We start from the raw sequence: 16,293 nt of genomic DNA, 5'->3' as shown, positions 1-16,293 counted from the left end.
GCATGTGTAAATGGGTGTCTGTGCACATGTTGCACATGATTAAAACCTTTGCGATGGATTTCTTCAGCTCATGGGACTCACTTATATAATACCACCTCAATAATGTGGCTCTTTCTCGTACGGCCGACTTACAGAGGGATCAATCTATCTAAATGCCACCTCACAAAGGAATAGCACTAGTTAAAACCAATGAACTTGGCTCTGCAAGGCGGAATCGCGTGATCGATATTTCCTCTCTTTTGATAAGTTTTGGTTGGTCAATGGTGCATTGAATATCTAAGACTGACCCCAGTACCGGAGACGGCAGGTGACGCCGCTCTCCAGCGCTGAAGTCAATTACGGAAACAAAAGCCACTCCAAAATGCCACTTTAGTCACGAGTGATTCATTCAGAGCGTACAGAATCAGAATCAGAATCAGAAGAGCTTTATTACCAGCTGTTGCATCGCGGCGATCATGCACGCGTCCGGAGGCACGTACACATTCACGAGAATGAAAGAGGAAAACTCCCGCGGCGAGTAGAAAGGTTTACAGTTTATGATGAGTGCCTCTAAATTAGGACAGCATACCTTTTTCAGCGTTGTTACATCTGAACACCAACTTTCGTTGATGTAGAAACACAATCCACCACCTCTGGTTTTCCCCGTTAACTCCGCGATGCGATCCGCTCTGAACAGCTGGTAGCCCGGCAGATGAAGCGCGTTGTCCGGAATGGCTTCACTCAGCCAGGTTTCAGTGAAGCACAGTGCGGCAGAGTTTGAAAAGTCCTTGTTGGTGCGGGTGAGGAGAAGAAGTTCATCCGTTTTGTTAGGAAGGGAAAGGACATTCGCAAGATGAATGCTTGGGAGCGCAGTCCGAAAGCCACGCGTGCGGAGCTTCACCAGGGCGCCGGCGCGTTTCCCTCTTCTGCGTCTGCATGCGCGTTTGAACAACACAGCTGTACCTCCGACTAGAATGTCCAACAAAACGTCCGAATAATCAAAAACTGGAAAAATGTTGTCTGGGGTGTGCTGCTTAATGTTAAGGAGTTCGTCTCTGGTAAAACTTATAGAAGAAGAATGACAAAACACAGAACAAACAAACAAAAACAATAGAAGAATCGCGGAGCTCAGCGTCCTTACTGCCATTTGTGGCGCCATGCTGGTATCGAAGAGCACAGCTGTTGCATTCCCAATTACAGACGTACGGTAGAAAAGAGAGTCAACAGCAGCAGTTTTAGCTGTAGAATCAGCCGCTGGGGTTTCAACTTTCACTCAGTGTGTGCTGCGGAGAGACGGGAACAAAGGGATAACAAAATATATCACATTTCTCAAACTCACACCTCGCACCGAGTACAGTTTGCTCGCAGAGTAATTTGCAGTAATGGTTATTTATGATGGGAGGCGGCTGTAAAGTTTCTTTTCAGTCTCTGGAATCAGCCAGTGAAAAAAGTGTAACGTTTACAGGTTATTACCAACCATAATGGTCGAATGCTGTTCCTGCAACAACAACAAAAAAAGAAGCTTCAGATCCAAACAGGTTCTGAAGCTTTTTTTGCTCCCTATTTTGAGATGTATGGAGGTGGACAGAGAACAGCAACGTGTTTTGGAGGTGCAGTCCTGAACACCCGGGGCTTGACACTGCTCATCGCATAACCTTCAAAATCTCACACTCCCGTTAACAACACCTGCAGGAAAGAAAATTCACTTTCACTTTAATGTCTCAGTTGTTTATCATGTAGAGCAAATGGAGATTTTTTTATTTTTAAGCTTTCAAGAGACTTTTTTTTTTCTTCTGAAAAAGACTGCACCAACCATTAAACATCCTTCTCGAGTTTCAGAAGAGATCTCAAATTGTGTTCAGATTTGCCAAGCACTCATTTCAATAATCAGTAAACTTTTGGCAGATACATTACACTATAATAAGATACCCTACTTTATTACTATTATTGTAAGGTTAATTTAGTAGTTTTTTTTTTTTTTTTAGAGAGAAGGCCTGTCCAGGGACCTTAGATACAAATTAGCATTGTGCTAACATAGATGCACCTGTATGTACTATACATCTCTTTTCATTTTCTAATGCTGACTTTTTTTTTTTGTTATTGTACCTAAATAAAAAAAAAAGAGATTTCAAAATTAAGTCAAATATTTTCAGTTTTTTTTAAACCAAATTATCAGTTTTATTTTAGTATCACTGATTAAGTTTTAATTTTAGTTGTTTTATTCTGGGTTTTTTTTTTTTTTTTTTGGAAATGTCTATATAGTTTTTATTCATTTTTATTTCAGTTTTTAGTACAAGTCAAACAAAATGAGAAATGTTGCCTTCACAACTAACTAAAAAAAAAGTGTGCTTTTTTGTATTTCATTTCACTTTTCTTTTTTCTTTTTTTTTTAAATAATGAAAATGTATTTTTATGGTTTTAGTTGTAGTTAACTATAATAGCCATGCAAATGATATGAGCTGCTGCCCGGTTTTATATGGATGTGTTACCATGTGCAAAAAAAAGCATGGTTAATTCCATAGTACATCAAGAAATAACAGTAAACACAAATGCAACTTCAGACATATTCGTACATTGTAAAACAACCCATACAATTTCACAATTGTTTTGCTTTGCTTATTGCAGGAACGTAAGAAGAAACAGCTGAAACAAAGTTGAAATCAAAGTTGAAGTTAAGAAAAAACAATAATTGATCATGGAAGAAATCTCCTGGAAAAACTGGTGGAACTGTGGTAAAATGTGGAGAGAGAAAAAAACACAGCATTTTAAGGTAAGCGGGATAAGCCAGCCTTCAGGTGGGTATTTGTTCTTTTTCTTTAGAGTATGAACTAGTTTCTTTAGTTCACACTTTCTTTTATTCACCCTCTTCCTGCTGCTTTGCCAAGATTGCTGTGTAATTATGGTGTTTCTTTTTGCAGGTATGACTTATCTGTGTGGATAATCAGGTCCATGGTGATGACACAACTTTGACATTCTATTTCACATCCTGATTTCTAACATAACCGATGACGCTTGTTTGTTTGCTACGGCTAGCATCATTATGAATATTGGAGTCAGTGATTTGACCCCTACATATTTATTATGATCTGATGTTTTCTGTCTTTCATTCAGTCATTTTAATGAAAGGGACCCAATATGACAAGCTTCTTCCAGTTTAATGGTACACTGAGTCACAGGAACACCAACTTATTCTCATTATCTGAATAAATGAACACAAGCTGGCTATATGACTGAAGATGAGGTGAAGACCAGCTTTAAGAAACAGATTTAAGGAAACATGGCCTCGAGGTTAGTGCACATGCTCCAACATATTTGAGCTGTGGTTCTCATATGGGCGATAGAAGTTCAAATCCAGTTTCTCCATAATTTACAATATCTTTCTCCACAATATTATGACTGTAAAAAGGATGAAAGGAGCAGATCATAACATTCAGTACAAGTGTGAGTCCATTTTTTCATAGCAAATGCTTGGAACAAGTCATTTATGTAGACTAAATAAGTTCTCTCATGTATTAAATGCATGCAAATTTACAAACAAAAGTCATCTGTAAGTTAGGACGGTAAGTCAGAAACATGGTAATTTATAGATTTAGGAAGCTCAGGAGACTTGAGACCCATTCACACCGAGAACATTAACTATTAAGATAACAATATAATGATAATTAAATTAGCGCCCACATCAATGCATGATAACATTCTGTTTATTATAAGCGTGGGCTGCAGTTTTGCTGTCTTCAAATACTTGAGCTCTTTAAAGCAAGAAGGATTGTGATTGGCTGTCAGTGATTTCATTGTTGGTCAACTGGAAAAAAATGTTTTGAAAGTGATTCCAACCATATAATTTCTTTCCTTCATTATTGCTATAGTTGCGGTGTGGACTTAACTATTCTCACAGAAAATTAGAATGATTATTAAAACCTAGCTATCTTTATCATTATAGTTATTGTACTTGGTGTGAACAGGCCTTTATTGTAGTTCTCTGCCGAATTATCAGCTTTGTGGGATGTTTCCCTTAAAATCCTTGAGGAAATTTAAAATAGACACAAATGAGACAATAGTTGACATACAGTAAAAGTATAGAGCTATAAAATTCTAATCTAATCTATTCTTGAAAGTTTTTGATGAGAAATGCTAGAGTTCATTCCTAAAAGGCTGTGAGGTTTTTCCTGGTGAAAGTCAAAAAGAATATACATTTATTTTAGTGGACTCGGCGCAGTATGATTTCGGTCGTCTTTTATAACTCTCAGTTAAACCATAACCTTTCAGCCTCCTGTTGCTGGACAATTATTTCCTTGATTTCTCATCCTCGTCGACAGCAGACTTGTTTCAGGACCGACTGCTGTGCCTTCGTTTGCAGCCATTCCTATTTAAATTCCCTCCCTGGCAATGAATCACTCTTAATTGGATCTGTGCATCTTAATTGCAAAGGGCCTCTTGGTTAGTTTCAATCTGTGACTCTGATGTAGAAGGAAGGAGGTTTTAATTAAAGACTTGGTTTTGCAAAAGGCAAGATACCAGAGATACCCCACTGTTTTCCTTCACCGCGGGACCTTCTCTACCCCACACTCTCTGTGATAGATGACAGCAAACTTGTCAAGACACGCTGTCAGGGATTTTTTGTAAGCGTGCATGTTTTCTGCAGAACTACAGGGATGAAATGTTATCTCAAGTGATTTATGCTATGAAAGAAGCAGCGTTTTGGTCTTTGTGGCAGTGATTGATGTGGGAACCGTCTTAGTAATCCTGACATCAAGAACAGGAGACACTGAGCACTCTGGGTATTTGTGTGGACATATCCTGCAGCACCATTTGGGAATATTCATAATCCTGATGAATGTTTCAACCTAGCAAAACACTGAGCTGTTACGCTATCACCTCAAAAGCACTTAGCAACTAGAGATGGCAACTTTTTTTTGCAACAAGTGGTGTAATTATTGCTCATTTAAGGATAGCGATTTGAACAGCCCACTATAGCAACTACATTCTAGTAACATTAATTTCCTAAAAACCACTCACTATGACTTATAATGACATTTTAATATACATATAACTACATATTTACACTCTATATTGTATACTCTCATACTGTATATATATTTTTGTCAGGACAAGCTGATTTTTATGTTTACTTTTATTTGACTAAATATTTTCACTGGCCCCCATCACAAAAAATATATTTTTTTTTTTACACTCCATGTATACGTTCATATATATTTTTGTCAGGACAAATTAATATTTTTACATTTACTAAATATTTTCACTGGCCACACCACAAATAAATATATATCCAGTTTTTATATTTGATAGAAATATACTTTTAAAAATGCTAGTTTTATGTAAAAAAAAAAAAAAATTATATACAGTCATGGCCAAAAATATCAGCACCCTTGGTAAATATGATCAAAGAAGGCTGTGAAAATTAATCTGCATTGTTAATCCTTTTGATCATTTATTTCAAAAATTGTAACGAATCAGTCCACTGAAGGTGAGCATAGTGAGAACCCAAGTGCAGTTTTATTCAAACAAGGTGAAATCCAAAATCCAAACATAATCCAAACAAGATACACAGACTTGACGTGGCATGAACAGACTGGACTCACCAACAGCAGGTTACAACATCAAATCACGATCAGAAACAATAGCAACATGATGGCTACTTATAGCAAACAAGAGGGTCACATGACAAGAACAAACCAATGGGAAACAAGACACATGACTAGGACAACCTATCAGAACATGACACATACACAAATCAGAGATACATGAGGGCAAGGGAAGCATGACACTAACAGGGTGAAACAATTACAACATAAAAGACATGAAAACATGAACATGACAAAACCCAAATACCACATTACAAAAATTCACAAAAATCTAACCTTTCATTGGATAATAAGAATTTAAAATGGGATTTTCATGGGAAATATCATTATGAAATAAATGTTTTTCTCTAATAGACACTGGCCACAGTTAACGGCACCCTTTTATTCAATACTTTTTTTATCTGTTGGTATTTGATAGAATCCATGATGCCATGTGTCTAAACAAGATGTCCAGGACCTCCAGCATTAATATAGGCCCACAACATCAAAAATACAGCAGTATATTTCATTGTACGCATGGGGTACTTTTTATCCCTGTGTTCACTCACAGCCTTCTTTGATCATATTTACCAAGGGTGCCGATATTTTTGGCCATGACTGTATATATAATAATACGAAATGAAAAAAAAAACAGTAAGCTGGAAATTGTAGTTATTGTAACTTCATAATTACGATGCAAAACATTACTGTACTGAAACTGTGTGATAGTGACTGGTTGGTTTGGTTGGTTTTCAACATATTCTTAAATCAGCAGAATTTGCAAATATACACATAATAGATCAAATATGCACACGATACATAGAAAACATCACAGTGTAAGGCATAAAAATGAATGTAAAATTTAATGCACTGGTGATAACTAGACCATACCTCTCTTACCATCCTTATTGTACCTTTTTATAGTGTACAGGTAAGTATTTATGGTCTTATGGTCCAATAATCAACATCAGTGATGATCATGTACATTTGTTTTTATGCTTTGCAACTTGTTTAAATATTGTTGTTTTGCCAATTCTGACACAAGGTAAATGTATCAAGCTGAATGACATAGATTAGGTTTTGTTGTTATGTTAAAGTCTGACAGTTTTTGATACTGTTACAGTTTTATTTATTTATTTGTTTGTTTGTTTCTATTTTTTTTTTATTGTGAAAATAAAAATGCAAGGCAATAACTTCCCTGTAAAAAACCCTATTGTTGCCCAAAATAATAAGTCTCTTATACCAATAGTGAACGTCTCGATTAGCATATATTTCTGTGTCACTGACAGTGCATTAATTGTAGGGGAAGTCCCTGGGGAAGAGCCGGGTTAAGTGCCCTAATCAAGTGTACAATAGCTAGAAGGCAGAACTGACATCTTAATAATACTTTGGTTTCATGGGTCACTCCTTCTCACAAATGATCCCATGACCTTTATAGCAGAAGCACTAATCCTGAAGCATTACTGTGTGCATCCACAGGCGAACAGTGGTGGAGCTTTCCAAATCATTGTCTAGAGCTGGACGGCAGTCACAAGCAAGGGATTTTAAGATTGACAGTGGAGCGGAGCAAGCAGTGAGGAAAAAATAAAAACATGATGGCAGCCATTCTCTGAGGTGAAGACGATGTCTAACACAAATTGCAAGCTGGAATGAAAAGTTAAATCAAAAAATTCATATGTCCTTATTTATTCACCCTCATGTCATTCCAAACCTGAACACTGTTAAACGCAACAGAAGCAACAACAATTCAGAGACCATGATTGTCAAGCTACCAAAAGTACACTCAGAATAAAAGGTACAAAAGTTGTTTACCCCCAAAGGGTGCATATTACTACCCAAAGTGTACATATTAGTACCTTAATGGTACATAGTAGTGTCTTTTGAAAGGATACCAGTCCAGAGAGAATTTTTGTACCTTCTATTCCATAAAGTGTGCAGAAAAAGGCCTGAAAACGCGGAATTTAGAATGAGATTTGAGAGCTGCAGCAGAGAGGAAGATTTTCAGTGAATCCCTGCATTAATTTCACACAGCAAATGCATTTTGCACGACTACGGCGTGAGTAAATGATGACCGAGCTCTCATTTCTGTGTACAGAGATCTAGCATTCGACACGTTCCATTACTGGTCAGGTGGTAAGATCACAAACTTCCCGCTGTGCAATCAGATGACGAGAGAAAGTTCCGTGTTCCCCGTGGAACTCTCTGCACATATACGGTTGCTATTGGAAACAGAGGCTTGGCAGAGCTCTGGCGGGTATAAAGTGATCTCGGCCGCTCCCAGCTCAGATCCAGTTTAAAGCACATAAATCCAGGGCGAGACCTTCACTATCAAACATCAAAACTAAAATCAATACTGCTTTCATTTCTATCCACCTTATTTTGAACATATGAGCGGGTTTCCGATGTCATTAGATTCCAGTTCATTAAGATGTACAAAAACAGCATGATATTGCAAACTGGTATATCATTTTATAATTTACCTATAGGGGCTAATGAATCAAAGTCTCATGCATTCACAGAAAAAAGCACTTTTTGTTGCATAATAAAGTGGATTGTTTTCTGTGTTTATATGTAGTAGAGGAATTGTGCTCATTGTAAATTGTGGAAATCATTTTTTTTCCCTATTAAATATTTAGATAATCAAGAGTGTTGCATTTAAAAGTCTCATTAAATGTTCTGCAGAATGACCATCAAAGGAGTTAGAAGCCGTCAAGCACTTTTTTTTTCCAAAGGCAGGCGAAAGTCTCTAAGGTCTGCACGGGGACACTTTGGCAGTGTGTTTGCTTATCAGCAACATGAAGCAGCTTTTCTAATGCTGTCATTAGAAACATTCTAATGCATGTTACTCACAGCTTGTCCTTGCGGGTTCACAGGTGTGGAGAGGCCCATATTGCATCTAGAGCAAAACGAGAAAAGAGAAAGTGAGACCGGAAGAAGCATGGAAACACAAAATTGGCATAGAAACGAGCAATGTCATCTAAGAAAACTGAAGAGAATGATATGTGAAGTGAGTTTCAGTTCTGATAGCAATGGAAATAAACTTGCACAATGAAGAAGCATGTGACATGTATGTGCAAGAGATTAAATTTGTTCTTGAGATCTGTACATGGTTGAATAAGTGCATGTCTGAGAGCATTTATAGTCGAACAGTGCCCTCTTTTTGTTTGAAGAAACAACATGTTGAAGAACAGGATAATCGGCTCATTGATCACAAACATCTGCTGCCCTCTGCTGTCAGGATCTAATGCACTTTACTCTGCAAATACTGATGTGCGAAATAAAAAGTTTTATTTATTTGTGAAATAGCAACCATATCAAACTAAATCACATTGAGGACATTGTTTATATTACTGAAAAGACAAACATCACTATTACGCCTTTCCCATATTTTGACTATATTAATGTTTAAAGTAATATTATTACTTCACCCAAAAATGAAAATTCATAATTTACTCATCCAGACCTGTATGGATTTCTTGTCTCTGCAAAACACAATATATATTTTGAAGAACACTTGAGTCCAAGCAACACTGGACCCCATTGACACTGAGGGGACAATAATTAGAAATGGCCAAATTGTCCCTCGACATTGCCCCTTGTATTTGACAAAAAGTTTTAATAATATGTACATTTTTAGGCTGGTCTGCCTCAGCGGTCTAAGTGTTTAAATGATTGAGATGACCAATCAAATCAAACAAGGTGGGCTTTACTGTTTAGTGGGGAGCATCTGTTTTTAACAGTGAAAAAGGGTGTGAGGTAAGATGTGAATACCTAAACAATTTGACAACTTTTACGATATAAATGTTAGACAGTAGTAGCCTATACAGGGATGCAAACTACTTACCCCTTATTTATTTATTGTCAAATTTTGTTGTTTTGAATTGAAAATATATGCTGCCATTTACATGATTGATATAATTCATAATTGACAAGACAATAAGTATTTTTCCTTTTCTTAACAGATTAAGCAAACGAATAATAGTCATTGCACTGGGCATCCTCCTTTTGTCAGATTTCTTGATTGATTGATTGATTTACATGATAGTGCTGTAAGCTTTCTGTATATGTTTATCTGCTACACTTTATATAATTCCATGCATTTTAAATTAAATATAAACATCTGCATAACATATAACATCCACCAGGACAAGGAGGACTTGATTAAGACATTAATATAAATTGGGGGCCCTGGAGGGCCGGTGTCCTGCAGAGTTTAGTTCCAACCTGCCTCAACACACCTGCCTGGAAGTTTCTATATGCCTAGTAATAAAAAAAAAATTCTACATGTAATCCCAGATGCGTCCACTAGATATAGACAGAGTTCAACAATTGTGATGTGCACCGTTAAATTATTAACAGCCTACACTGGCGATACCAATACATAGCCTTGTCATATATGTTGTTATATGTATAATATTTTCATAACTTACTCCTTTAGTCGTATATAAAGGTGGTTATATTATTATCGTTTCGTGAGGGACAGTAATTCCATACTATTCCATGTAATTTTCCATGCTATGTGACTAGTCAGATAAAAAAGTAGTAGAAGTAGTAGTAATAGTAATCATAACAACAACAATGATAATAATAATAATAATCGTATGATCACATTTCAGTTTTAATAACCATTATTCACATTTTTCTTCGTTGGATTAATAAAGTACTTTAATGATTTGATAAGGGACATAGCAGAATTATTTCGTTTCATTATTATTATAAATCGTATTCACAATTTCCCTCTTGGCATCATTAAAGTATATTTATCTATAAGAGCGAACCATCCATGATTTATGAGACTTCTGTGAAAGTAAACGCGCTACGCCAGTGCACAATATTCCCTGAGAACGAGCGACACGCCCCGGCAGTGAGCGCTCTCAGAATGCCTGCCTGACTCCAATAGCCTGACTTGTGTGCCGTCTACCAAACCTGACAGTTCCTGCTCCCGCCCCCTCTCCCCTGCTCCCGCCCCCTCTCCCTGTCAATCATCCGTAGCCGTGTGGAATCATCGAGTGTGCGCTCACGCAGCTGAAGTAGGAGGAGACGCTGCTGTCATCTGCAAAAAAAGTGGCATAATCCATTTTTAAAGGCAACTGGCTTTTTTTTTCCCCTTCCAGGAATTTTATTTTGCTACAAGTGTTGTGACTGAGCGCTCCGGTGATATAAAACGACACAAAAGGGAATGTTTTTGACATTATTCAGTTACTGGTTGTGAGGTAGTGACGCTTCATTCACCCGATCGGACAGCGATTCCTCCTTTTCTGAGGAGGAATCTGTTTTTCCTCCATTTGAAGGGGTGGATAAGGCTGGTAAATAGGAAAAGTGGATGTCGCGACTGTACGATCTGTACCGTTTTCACCGGGACCCGTGTTGGTGGTGAGCCGCCGCGGAGCTGTTGTGGGAGTGTCGCACGCACGCGAGGATAGTTTGCCCTGGATTTTTCAATCATTTGCGAGATAAGGCTCCCGGACCTCCTCCTCCTCGTCGTCGTCAACGCTGCCTTCCCTTCCTCATCCTCCCGGTTTTTTCTTCCTCTCTTACCTCCGTGATTTTGCCGCAGTCCGCACGCGGGGTAGAAGCTCGCGCTCACCGCGAGAGGACTGAACGCAGCGCGCGAGGCCCCCCGGCCCCTCCCCCACTCTCAAACCCACTTCAGATCATCTCCTCACCTCCCTTCTCATTTTTTCCCTTCATTTTCTTAATATTTTTCCTCAGAGGGGGAGGACTTGGGGGACTATTTCATTTTTACCAGCCTTCTTCCCAGCGGCCACCCGAGCCAAGTGATATTTTTGTGTTTTTTTCTCGTTTCTGAAGCCCCGACGAGGCCGGGCTGTGTACAGTAAAGCAGTGGGGATGACTTTAGAGTCGATGATGGCCTGCTGCCTGAGCGAAGAGGCCAAGGAGTCGAAACGAATCAACGCCGAAATCGATAAGCAACTGCGTCGGGACAAACGCGACGCGAGACGGGAGTTGAAGCTGCTCCTGCTCGGTACGAGAACCGCCGTTAAACGCACTCATACACATAAATATACAGTCAGTCGACAGGTTTCGCTGTGGTTTTCAGCGGCGACTTGTGGTACTAAACACGCCACCTCCGTTTTATCGCGGTGGCGGTTTTCTAAAGTAGAGATTAACATTTTATTCAGCAAATTTTTTTTTTTTTTTTTTTTTAATCCAAGTGAATAGTTTGCAGGCTATCAACGTTAGCGAATATGCTAAGGCGTTAGCTCGTTAGCATATGCGGGCCGAATACTGGACAGGGCCTGGCATGCAACAGCACACAAATCTCAGCATGCTCTCTGTTGTGTGCATATGCATGTACATGTACACCAGAGGTCTGCTTTTAGGCGAAATGGTTGTATACTGGCTGGTTTGTTTTTCTAGCTGTCAGTTTTTGACCCAAGTGGTCTGTTGTATGATAATGCATGTTGCATGCCGTTTGAAAGAGCTAGAGAGGAATGTGTGCAAATGAGCTATGGAAAATGACTGTACTGTATGGCAGAGTTGCTTTGCACAGTGTCAGTAAGTGCAAATTAAACGACAATGGTTTGTGTAACTGCATGAATCCTGTTGGATTACAGTATTCAAATCGTAGGTAAATCAGGCTGAGGTTTGTCAGTTGAGCGTTTATTGCTTTAGTGAAGGGAAGTATAAATGCTTTTTAGTTGGTGCAGATGATGTTTTCCCTTGATAATCTTGACAAGTTAATGAGAAAAAAATCAATTAGTATGCAAGTATCAGCCTTGAGTACAAAGCATCAATCAACGGATGCATCTTTGGAGCAATACTATGTCAGTCTGTGCCACCTGTCAAATTTGGGTCATCTCTGCACTTTTACCATTTATTCCTGGGTTGAATTATCTCAAAATGGTGGACCGTTATTGCCTTATGAGGGCGTGATTGCTCTGCACACTGGACTCTGGTTACTCCCAAGGAAGAAGAATTTGATGTTTTATCAAGCTGTGAAATTTGGTTGCTGTTCTGTCTATGACTTGGTGAGTTTGTAAGAAGTGATATCTGACACGGACAGCCTTCATTCATTTCCTTTTAGTTAGGACTGTTTTTCCGCTTGAAACCACAAAATGAGCTGCTCGTATTAAAATGGATCATACAGTATAGGGCTGCACGATTAATCGCATGCGATATTTAACGCGCATCTTGTCAGAAAGCCGGTTCTGTAATCAGCGGTAAATCTCCATCACCTGCGGGCTTTCACATTGAGCAGCATTAACTACACAGAGCCGTTGTTCACTGATGAGCTGCGCAAAAAATCGCGCGAATATGAACGTGGTTTTGCTCAATGTGAAAGCCCGCAGGTGATGGAGATTTACCGCTGATTACAGAACCGGCTTTACTGATAAGATGCGCGTTAAATATCGCATGCGATTAATCGTGCAGCCCTAATTACAGTAGGATGAAACAATGAGCTGATGACAAAGTCAGATAGGGAGAGATGGACAGAAGTGTGGGTTTTGGTGAGATGAAGTCCAAATGACCCTCGCTAAACTCCGCCCACCTTGGTTACGGTTGTCAACTCAGAGAAGCTTTAAAGAACTTCATATTGGAAAGAACTTGATTTCCACGAACAATATGAATTCTTTTCAGTAAAATGTTTTTGTTCTTTTCTGATGTTACACATCTATAGATGCACATGTTTGATGCAGAAACGTAAACCAAAGATATCTGTTGTTATCTATATCACAGAAGACTTTAGTTGACTGGTAAGCATTTGTGCAGTTTCTGTGGTTTTTAAATTAAGTTAATGTGTCATTCATGAGCATGTTTTACTGAAAATGTTAAGAGAAATTTCCAAGAGGTTTCTGGGATGTTCTGTGAAGCTAACCAGGGGAACGCAGTGTAAGGAAGGGTCATTTAAATTAAACATTCTGTTTGACATTGGTGAACCTGTATGCAAGATTATTTTACCTTTCGTTTGAAGTTGTCACCACCCAAGCTTGTCAACGCAACCCGAGCTTTGCATAAGCGTTCTTGAACTCTGGATAGGAACATGAGCACTTCTAACAGTGAATGGTTCTGAGGACACAGTGGCTCCTATGTGGATCAGTGACCTCTGTGAAAATACACAAGATTGACCTCTCTATGAGAGAATTAATAAGTAAAAGTTCTCTCCCTTTCGCTATCCCTGTGCCACCAAAGGAAGTATATATAAAAAAGCAGCTTGTTGGTGTTCAGTCATCCTATTAATGGCCCATCCTAAATAAGTTAAGACTGTCAGCCTAACTCTGGATAAGTCTTGGCTAGTCTGGATTAGCCAAGACCTTAATAGGCTTTGTGAACACATATTTGCTCCATTGCTGATACCGTAGCTGCTTTGTGTTAACCAGCATCTCACGCTGTAAAAACAGCTTAGTCTAGATGGTTAAGCTTTGGCAAATTGTGGCTATTAGTAGGACTAGGCAATATTTCAGATATTCACAATGTATATGCAATGATTTTTGGCCATAAATTCTGCAATCTTGTTTTATGGTTTGGATTAGGGCTGCACGATTAATCGAATGCGATTGTCATGCGCATTTTGAAAGATACGCATGACAATCGCAGCTTCTGTCGAATCGCGATCTCGATTCCATTTCAATTTATCGTGCAGCCCTAGTTTGGATGTATGAGAGCATTGTCTCTATGTGGCAATATTCATGTGCTAAAATATTTGATGGTAAATATTGCTGCTTATGTGTTATTTTGGTTCATCGTTCTGTTAATTTTGTGAAAATTGATATGCAGAACATGCCTTGCCACTGTATTGTATGTCTTGCATTACATATTGTGAATTTAATTGACTACAGTGGCTCTTTGGTCAAAATTATGGTTTCTCTGTTTGGCAAAATTCTGAAATAATTGTTTTAATATTTTATGCTATATGGCCCAGTCCTAATTATTTCATATTTAGCAGTAGTATATGTTAATGTTTAGTATATTTTAAGTATATGAAATCCATATGGTAGCTGCACTTTTGAAAGTTTGGTTAAAACAAAAAATGTCTATATTATGTATTTGTCAGATGCTTTTATCCAAAGCTGCACTGATTGCATATAAGATTTTTCTTTAACATATTTCTTAGTTCATACATTCCCTGGGAATCAAACGTGTGACCTTGGCGTTGCCAGTGCTCAGATCTACCTGTACTCAAACAGTAGAGCATGGCGCTAACAACACCAAGGTCATGGGTTCGATTCCCAGTGAATGCATGAACTTAGGGCTGCACAATTAATCAAATTTCTAATCGCGATTACTATTATGGATGCCACAATTACATAGCATATAAGCACTGCCCGCGTGAGGCGTGCCGCTTCCGGCTCGCACTGTTCTTTAGTAGGGCAGCACAATTAATCGAGTTTCTAATCGCGATTACAATTACAGTTGTCACAATTATGTAATCGTTCAAAGCGGCAATTAATTGTTCAAAGTCCACTTATGTTATTCTGCGTGCTTAAGATGCGTTTTTTTTCTTTCTACATGTTATCTTAAGGGTTTTCCCCATTATTTTAAATTTAGTTTTAGTATAACATTATAATACCATTCATATTTTTACTTTTTTATAATTTAAAGAAGAAATCAATCTAGGGCTGTCGCGATTCGTCGATTCTATTCGAATATTAGATTTTTTAAAATCTTCGACTTCATTTTGCCTGCGTTTGGAAGAGTCTTGATTTGATTACCACGGCAAACAGTGAGTCAATTGGTCATGTGCAGTACAGAATCTGCAAACATATCCTTGCACATGACAGCAAAAAACGTACGCAATAGGCTAAAGCGTGCCGCAAAGCCCCAGCAAAAGTAATTACCTTGAATGTGTCAGGGGGAAATAATGAGATATTTGAATTATTTATTAATAAATTAGTGTTTTCTGAGTCCATGTCGCAAAGATGAAGACGACGATCCTGATCCTGAGAAATGCATCTTTACGGATTGTATAAAATCCGTAAAAAGAGTTTTTGTTTTTATTATTTTATTATTTTATTCTGTTTAAATTAACAGGACTAACATATTATTTGCTGATTTCCTCATCAGAGGTGACTGGTTCAAAACAATAATTACTAATTGTTTTAATGTCATTGCAAAAAAATGCATTGTTATTTTAAAATAAAGTTTATGAATTCCTTGCTGTCTATGCCTAGCGCTCAAGTAATGTGCTGTGTATTGTTTGAGAACTCAAAGAGTTTTTATGTAGCTGTGACTAGAGCCCGACCGATATATCGTTTGGCCGATATGAGCCTGTCGCTGATATATCGGTATCGGTGAATATGCCGCCGATATTCTTTTTTTTTTTTTTTACAGAACATATAACGCAGGTTAAATGCTTCTGAATGGTGTAATTACTTCGTTTGTCCAGCAGAGCGTGCTCCATTGTTTGCTACTGGCGACCCAGGTCAGTGTTATGTAGAGATGCGCGGATGAGCTCAAATTTCACCCAAGTCCGCTGCTTCAAATTATCCACCCGCCCCCAACCGAACCTATATTTGATCGTCACATTACAATGATTCTAATTCTTAGTTTTGCATGATGATATGATGAATGGATGGCTCATTTTTAACAGCAGATTCAGTGACGTTAGAGACTAGAGGTGATCTGCGCATCACGGCACGCGTCTGTGGCGCATTAAAGCCTGTGTTATGGCCACCGGAGTTGATCGCGGCCATTCAGTCAATGCTGGTGATTATACCAGCTGCGCCGCAGCCCAGAACTCATGTTCATCACATCGGTCACATCACATCGC

At 38.5% G+C, this 16,293-nt stretch overlaps 1 protein-coding gene across 3 annotated transcripts in view; it reads left to right on the top strand.

Moving 5' to 3' along the window:
* Positions 1–10,917: 10,917 nt before the first annotated feature.
* The window catches only part of LOC107667855 (guanine nucleotide-binding protein subunit alpha-11), a 50,033-nt gene continuing 44,657 nt past the window's right edge, over positions 10,918–16,293 (top strand). Inside the window, exon 1 of one of the 3 annotated variants that reach the window (XM_016459578.1) lies at positions 10,918–11,547. In XM_016459578.1, coding sequence (XP_016315064.1) covers positions 11,412–11,547 — 136 coding nt within the window. In that variant the 5' untranslated portion in view covers positions 10,918–11,411. Of the gene's footprint in view, positions 11,548–12,390; positions 12,554–13,178; positions 13,280–16,293 lie in introns of those variants that run through there. The other 2 variants (XM_016459580.1, XM_016459581.1) reach the window with 2 other exon arrangements.

This window comes from Sinocyclocheilus anshuiensis, unplaced genomic scaffold (genome assembly GCF_001515605.1).
Source record: "Sinocyclocheilus anshuiensis isolate Anshui unplaced genomic scaffold, SAMN03320099.WGS_v1.1 scaffold1325, whole genome shotgun sequence".
Classification (NCBI taxonomy): domain Eukaryota; kingdom Metazoa; phylum Chordata; class Actinopteri; order Cypriniformes; family Cyprinidae; genus Sinocyclocheilus; species Sinocyclocheilus anshuiensis.
The sequence above is the reverse complement of the archived record's forward strand: the minus strand, read 5'-3'. Positions and strand labels throughout refer to the sequence as shown.